The 8,099-nt window shown below is 47.3% G+C and overlaps 1 protein-coding gene across 7 annotated transcripts in view; it reads right to left on the reverse strand.

The window, feature by feature from the left end:
• PDE8A (phosphodiesterase 8A) overlaps positions 1–8,099 on the reverse strand; it is a 140,539-nt gene that overhangs the window by 31,709 nt on the left and 100,731 nt on the right. For 6 of the 7 annotated variants that reach the window (XM_014549598.1, XM_014549596.1, XM_014549599.1 and 3 more), the window contains 3 exons: positions 6,576–6,766; positions 4,665–4,721; positions 3,643–3,694 (listed from right to left, as the gene is read on the reverse strand). In XM_014549598.1, the coding sequence (XP_014405084.1) occupies positions 3,643–3,694; positions 4,665–4,721; positions 6,576–6,766 (300 nt within the window). Of the gene's footprint in view, positions 1–1,365; positions 1,468–3,642; positions 3,695–4,664; positions 4,722–6,575; positions 6,767–8,099 lie in introns of those variants that run through there. The other variant, XM_014549602.1, reaches the window with a different exon arrangement.

Genomic DNA, 8,099 nt, shown 5'->3' on the forward strand with positions numbered 1-8,099 from the left:
GCCACGGAGCTGGAGCAAGCACGAGGCTTGGGTTGCTCCCGGCGACAGGGGAAGCCAAGCTTCCCGCCGGCCCTGAACTCCGCTCAAGGAGGGGCTGGGGGCCTTGGTCCCCAGGGGCAACCCAGGCCTCCAGCCCGTCCTGGGCTCCACTCAAGGAGCTGGAAAAAAAAAAGGAGGGACTGGGAGCAGCCAGAGTGGAGAAGCCAAGCCTCACTGCTGCGGCCGGACCAAAGGCCTGGGCCCGGGTGCCGGAGGAAAACCGGTGCCGGAAGCCAGGGGAAGGAAGGCCTATTGCGCGAATCTTCGTGCAACGGGCAACTAGTTCTTTATAATAAAAGGGTAATATGCAAATAGACTGAATGACAGAACCGAACAACCAATCAAAGCGTAATACAGTAGGTCCTCGGGTTACGTCGGAGATCCGTTCCTAGGGAGATCCGTTCCTATGGCGAGATGTAATGCGATTTTCGCTGTAAGTTGGAACCCACCTACATAAGCACCTACGTCACTCACATGGAGCACATACACAGCAGTAATGAAGTGAAACAGTAAAAAAAATTTGAAAGATAATTCCTTACCTTTACTTGTGGTAAATAAACAATAAAAAACATAAAGCACATATGTACATACGTGGAAATGACAGAACTTTTTTAAAATAAATAAATGGGAGATGGCAATGTAACCACAAAACGAGGTAGAGTCTGACGTAACCAGAGGGCTGTTTGTATGCTAATGATATGCTAAGGCTGCTCAACCGCTTGCTATGATGTACACTGACCACCAGGGGGCAGACAGGTTGACCAGTTGCTATGACGTGCACTTACCACCAGGGGGCAGATGTTCCGACCAGTAGGTTAGCTTGCTGCTGGGGTCCGGCTGATCTGGACTGAGATGGGCTGGACATGCCCTGGAGTCCTCCTGTGGTCCCTCCCCGGCCTGATCATGCACCAGTGGGGTCCCTCAGCCTGGCCTGCGCCCTCTCTCAACCCAGGACCCCTCGGGGGATGTTGGAGAGCTGGTTTCAGCTGGATCCCGCAGGCTACTCCCCTCGGGAGCGGGGTTCATGGCTGGAGAGCGCTGCAGCAGTGCGAGCCTCGCATGATCGGGACTGTTTGGGTATGAGCCCACGGCAGGCACAGTGGGGCCGGAATGAGTGGGAGCGGCAGGGAGGAGCTGCAGGCGGCGTTGGACTGTAGGTTTTGGCCCAATCCCTGTGGCCACCCAGAGGGACCCCACCCATGCACGAATTCATGCACCGGGCCTCGAATGTCATATAATTACATATAACACATATGCACACCTGTGTACGTACATATGCAGAGAAGAAAAGAAACAGCACGTGCCCATGGCAGGTCTGTCACTCACCCGGTTTCCTTGCCACTGCATCCTCCCTCATCTTAAAGTTCCTGTTCTAGTTCATCCGTTGTGTGGCTGGAGTCCTTGCTCATATTTTCCCCAGACTGGGCTCTGAGGGAAACAGCCCAGCCACCCGGCTGGGGTATGCTTCTCAGCTTGCACCTCTCCTAGGTGTAATCTCTAGATGTTGTCATTACTGTGTTACACAGGGAATGTGAGTTAGGTTCACCCCACATTCACCATTTTCTTGCTCGCTATCCCTTCTTGCATTGCTGGCCTTCCTCCTGGCATTCACCGTCCTTCTGCCCGGGGTACAGCCTTTAGAATGTCCTTGTGAGGATGTTCTAGTTACAGACTCTCTCATGCTTCCTGTTTCTCAAAGTCTGTACTTCCACCTCATTTCTGAAAGGTATTTGTGCCAGGTATAACGTTCTAGGTTGGCAGTTATGTTATCACATTGAAAATATGATTTTACTGTGTGCTATTTTCATGTATCGCTGCTAAGAAGCTAGCTGTTAGCCTGTCATTCTTTTTAATGTTTTCTCTGGCTGACTTTAAGCTCTTCTATTTTACTTTTTTCACTATGATGTATCCTCTTTTTTTTTACTCTTATTTTGGATTTGTTGGAATTTTTGTCTGTGGATTAGTCTTTCGTCCACCCTGGAAAATGCTCTTCAAACATGACCTCTGCCCATTCTCGTCCTGTCCTTCTGTACTTGTTAAGCCTGTATCTCTAGCTCCACGTTTCTCAGGCTCTAACTATATGCTATTAATCTATCTCTGTGCTACATGTGGAAGAATTTTTTCTGACTTACTGTCTAAGTTTTAAGATTTTCATTTATTATGTGCTCATTTCTCAAAATTCCATGCTCTGCTTAGAATCTGCTATGTCACTTTATAACTTCCTACCCCTTGCAGGTATTTCCAAGCTTTTATTTCTTTACATATAATGAGCATAATTGCTTTAAAGTCTCATCTGATAACCCTCGTATCTGAGGAGCGCGAGGGTGTGTTTCCACGGCCTCCCCACCAGTGCTCACTCCTGGTGCCTTTCCTCCTGTGGGCGGTGAGCTGTGACTGAGTGCTGCCTCCAACCACTGTGGGTGAGATCCTCGGAGGCCAGTGCAGGGTCTGCCTCTGGGGAGGATCTTACGGCTCCTGCAGGGGCCTGGGGGTACTACCACCCAGAACCCTTGAAACGCAATTCATCGGCTGAGGTTTCCTGACTACCTCTACTTCACTGATATAAATTTGGGCTACAAATCTGGTTCTCTCCCCCTGATTCCCAAGGCAACCAGCGGCCCAACACCTCCAGCCTTTGGGCTCAGGAGAAACCAGTCGACCGGATCTGGGGGTGGAGAGAAGGGAGCTGTGTTTGGGTTGCCTTATTTCCAGGATCCTTGAACTGACTTTAAGGCATTATAAAAACACTCCTGTGGTATAACTATTTTTTTTTAATTGATTTCAGAGAGGGAGGGAGAGGGAGGGAGAAACATCAATGATGAGAAAGAATCATTGATTGGCTGCCTCCTGCACGCTCCACGCCGGGGATCGAACCTGCAACCCGGGCATGTGCCCTTGACTGGGAATTGAACCTCTTGGTTCCTAGGTCAACGCTCAACCACTGAGCCACTCCGGCCAGGCTGGTATAACTTTTAATGACCATGCCATTAAAGATGACTTTACCAGGCATAGGTTTTTTGTTTGGTTTTTGTGTGTTTGTTAATCCTCACCTGAGGTATAACTTATGACCATGCCATTAAAGATGACTTTACCAGGCATAGGTTTTTTGTTTGGTTTTTGTGTGTTTGTTAATCCTCACCTGAGGAGATTTTTTCCATTGATTTTTAGACAGAGAGTGGAAGGGAGGGAATGAAAGAGGGGGGAGGGAGGGAAGGCAGAGAGAAACATCGATGTGAGAGAGACACATCAACTGGTTGCCTCCCACGTGTGCCCCAATCAGGGCCGGGCTGGGGTCGAGGTCGAGCCTGCAACCCAGGTACGTGCCCTTGACCGGGAATTGAAACTGCCATCTTTCTGTGCACGGGCCAACACACTAAACCCCGGAGACATACAGCCATGGCAACAGGCATACCTTGGAGAGATTAAGAAAGCTAGGTACTGTAGATGTAATCATTACCAGGTCATAGAATTAAACCAAAATGGAACACAGCACAAGGACAACACATTTTTTCTCTTCAAATTCATTCAGTTGCTCGCCCTGAACTAAGATAACATACCCCCTCACACTGGACCACACCTGCACAATGAAGAAGGGGTACGTACCCTCGTGAAGCCAGCACTAATGAGCGACATCACAGACTCTTCTCCGTCCCGCCTTCAAAAGGACAGAGCAAGTGGTTAGAGACGATTCTTATCAATCACAGTGCACCTCTTTATGCACTGATTCTCGCAACACAGTGACTGTCCTATAATGAGTACTTTTAGATGAATTAGAGTAACATACAAATCAAAAGTATACAATTAAAAAGTTTTCTGTTTTAGTTTCGTATGTAGCTTTTTTGATAGTATATATTAATAGTTGAAATATAGCAAGTTACACTAACAGCCAGAATACAGGAGTAACCACATTATCTATTTGATATGTAAACATTTTAAACAATTCTTTCCTATTTTATTCTACTGCCTGTTTATTTATTTTTTTAATCCAATAGGGAAGGTAAAACAGGTAAAGGGGTCAATACCACGGTGATAGAAGGAAACTAGAGTTTGACCATGAGCAAGATGTGGTATATACAGATGTTGCACACCTGAAATGTATACAATGTTATAAGCCAATAAATAAATAATTTTAAAAGCCCTTCTCCCCCCAACAAGGCTCAGAGAAATAGTTAAAGGGCACAGTAACATTTCTCCTATCTATAAAAATATGTAAGCTAAGTAACATTTATTTGAATACTGCCCTTCTCACGTATTTTAATCCTTTCCTTACTTCCAACTTAAGGATGAAATGGAAGATTTCTTCCATTTATGTATAATTCTAAATCTTCATATATATATATATATTTGGAGTTAGGTGCCCTAGGAGGATAGCCCTGGAAAACATGGAATTCTCTAGTGCTGTGCGTATTTCTAAAGTGAAAGGCAGTCCAAGCATGAGAGTAGAAACTCTCACATGAAATTAACTGGCAAAGCAAAAGAAAATAAGACAGAATGAAAAAGAAAGGGCCAAACTAGAAGGGTCATGCCGGACAGCCTGCAAGCTGTTATTCAGGCCTCTGTTAAGAGCAAGCATGATGTTAACACACAAATTTCAAAGTAAAAAAAAAGAAAGAAAGAAAGCTTACCTGCATACTACACCAACAATAACTGTGTTTTCTGAAACGTTTGTGGCTCGAATAGACCTAGCAAAAAAACAAATTTTAAAATGAATTTAAAACAATTCTTTAAAAACTAAAAACACTTAGCAGTTCTGGTGGAACAGTGGAAGCAGGGAGAGGACGAGGGGAGCACAGGCTCCCTGCACTCTGGACCCCTCTTGGCTGCGTTGGCCCTTCCCGTTCTCCCGGCTTCCGACTTCTCTGCCATCTTCACTCTGGCTCTTTAACTGCTGGGTCAGTCCTGCCTCCTGGGTTTTCTGACAGGAGCTGGGAGGAGGTGCTGGCAACAGGCACCGCACAGCATGGCCGGTGACAGTCGCACAAGCGGCTGACTTGCCTCGGCCCCTCCCAGCTGGCGGCCGGAAGGACCTTCCATTCTGCTCTTGCTGCTCACCTGCACAGGACACGCCAGGTCTCAGCTGCCGAGGGGTGAAGTCCAAGGCCTTGGGCTCAGCCCACGAAGCCCACATGACCGGGCTCGTGCCTGCAGCCCGAGCCCCATCCCATCCCTGCCCGGCCCAGCAGCCATCCAACCCACCGGAGTAGAGGAGCCCCAGACACCCTGCCTGCCCCTACAGATGCTGCTCCCTCTACCTGGAACGTTTCCCCCCCTCTTCCTTTCCAATCTCCTGCCCGTCCATCAGGACTCAGCCCAAATGTCCCGTGTGGAGCCGCCCTGACACGCGCCCTGCAGCACTTGGATGTGCACCCTCTCTGGGCATAGATGTGCCTGTACTGACATCACTCTCTGGTCCTGCCAACTACGGCCTCCGCTCCTCAGAGGCAAGACCCACATCTCCTCACCCATGTGGCTCTAATACCAAATGGTGCCCAGAACTGAGGAGACATGCACGACAGGGTTCCTCGACTGGAAGTATAGCAGACAGAGTAACTGGCCTTCCACAAGGCACCTGATCAAGTGTAAGGAGTTATAAGCATCCCCAACAAAGAGATACAGGTGAAAGCTAGTCGTTTAGACAAGTCAGCGACTGATGAAAGGCCTTCCACAGGCCGCGTGAGTAGGTGCCCACACGGAGGCTGATGGGAAAGGCAGGGCTCTGCCAGGGCGACACTTGCGGGAGTTGTGTTAAGGCGGCGAGGAGAGAGCGAGCGAGCGGATCAGGAGGGAGAGCCTGGAAATAAACCAGGGAAGGGCCAGAATCAAGATGAAACTGACTTAGGAAACCACAGAGTAAGCAACCCCGTTCACATTCCTTATTTTAAAATTATATAGAATTTTAATCTATATATCAAGAAAAATTTGCTGGATGAATTAATCCAATTTTTTTTAGAATCCCAAAATGTGTAACAATTGTACATTTTCCTCCCTTAACAGGTAGAGCATAATTCTGTGTTCTGTATATTTTACCACAATAAAAAAGTGCAGTGTAACTATAACCTAACCTTTATTTTACAACGAGGATGACCCAGCAGCGTGTCCATCATCCAGACACGCCTGTGGCTAGGGCTGGGCCTGGACATGATGGGAAAGAAGACCAGAATTCTCTCATACTACTGATCTTCTGCAAGTATTTTAAACCAGGCACATTCACCTAACGCTAGAGGGCAACTGTCAAACATATGGAAAGTTATAATACCTTGTTGCAATAATATGCAGGTGACAGTTGTGGTTACATATTAGATTTCATCCGAACACTTAATGGTTCGAATTCATCCTTTCTTACCATTTTTAACAAAGCCAGAGGCAAAGACCAGCCGGTAAAGATCAGTCCTAGAAATAATGCTATGGCCTTGTTTACTTTACATGCGTGGAAGGCAACCTAAAGGACACAGAATTTAACTTAATATATTTCTGGGTGGCATTATTGTTACAAGCGCCCGGCCCACTTAGCACGTGGGCCCGAGTCTCGGGCTTACCTGCACAGCGTCAGGGCGTCCAGCTGCTGGGGGTTTCTGTGGTCGATGATGATGATGTCGTGATTTGCAGCCAGGAAACAGGTCAGGACAGCCTGGACCTCCAGGGCCACCGTGCACTTAAACCCTGCTTTTTCACACGCCTTACGGAATCCTTTACACTGGCTGTCGTCTCTGACAAACACTAAAAGTACCTGAATCAAAAAAGCATAAACACTTAAAAAAAAAAAAAGAGGTTGGAATATCATTTCTTAACCAGCCACAGAAAACTCCCATGTGTTTTACGGCAAGCACACCGCTGTGAACATAATCTGTTGATATAAACCGTCTCCCCCATGTAACTCAGGGGCCGGATCACTCGGCTCCTGGAAAGCTGGGCTATTCTATCTGGACGTCCTAGGTCAGTGGTCGGCAAACTCATTAGTCAACAGAGCCAAATATCAACAGTACGATTGAAATTTCTTTTGAGAGCCAATTTTTTTAAACTTAAACTATATAGGTAGGTACATTGTTATTAACTTAATTAGGGTGCTCCTAAGGTGTTGCGGCCAAAGGTAAACTGAGTCGGGGGGAGGGGGTGAAAGGATTAAGGAAAGACAGACAAGAGAATGAAAGCTGGGTCTCGGTGGGACGCTGCTCCCTGATGAGGAGACAGCGCCAGCGCCCACAAGCCGTGTCTTTATTTTATAGCAGATGCCACGAGGCAAAGTAGGGGCGTGATCACATTGTTTACAGCATTCTCGTGAGTTTCAACCTCACTCAACTACATGCACCTGAACTCTAGCACAAGGCACGTGGGGCCACGTGTTTGGACCATAGGTTCAAGCTCACAACCACAGCCATTGGCTATGATTGTGCTGGGAGGGCCCTGCCCTCCAGCTGGGACCTGCACGTGGCAATGAGAGGACCCTGTCCATTCATTAGTCCGAGGCTGGAACCTGGCCGAAACACTGTAACCGCGCCCCATACTAAGGCTTAGGAAGAGCCACACTCAAGGGGCCAAAGAGCCGCATGTGGCTCGCGAGCCGCAGTTTGCCGACCACAGTCCTAGTGCATGGATCACATACTCCTTCTTTTGCTAGTAAACCTCTGGCAGAACGCAACCAAGGACTGATCAAGCACTTTATCTTGAAATTAAACCAATTCAACCACACAAATATTTGTTTTAGTTAACAGTAAGTTAACTAGGCAGTCCTTAGATGGGAAATGCTAATATTTCAAACTCCTGGAACACTTAATACTTTATATAATGTATTTTTTTATTTTTTAAACATATTTTATTGATTTTTTACAGAGAGGAGGGGAGAGGGATAGAGAGTTAGAAACATCAATGAGAGAGGAACATTGATCAGCTGCCTCCTGCACACCCCCCACTGGGGATGTGCCTGCAACCAAGGTACATGCCCTTGACCGGAATTGAACCTGGGACCCTTGAGTCCGCAGGCCGACGCTCTATCCGCTGAGCCAAACCTGTTAGGGCTATATAATGTATTTAAATGTTCTGACTCAATGTAATGCCTCCAAGTT

This window comes from Myotis brandtii, unplaced genomic scaffold, assembly GCF_000412655.1.
Source record: "Myotis brandtii unplaced genomic scaffold, ASM41265v1 scaffold561, whole genome shotgun sequence".
In the NCBI taxonomy this organism is placed as follows: domain Eukaryota; kingdom Metazoa; phylum Chordata; class Mammalia; order Chiroptera; family Vespertilionidae; genus Myotis; species Myotis brandtii.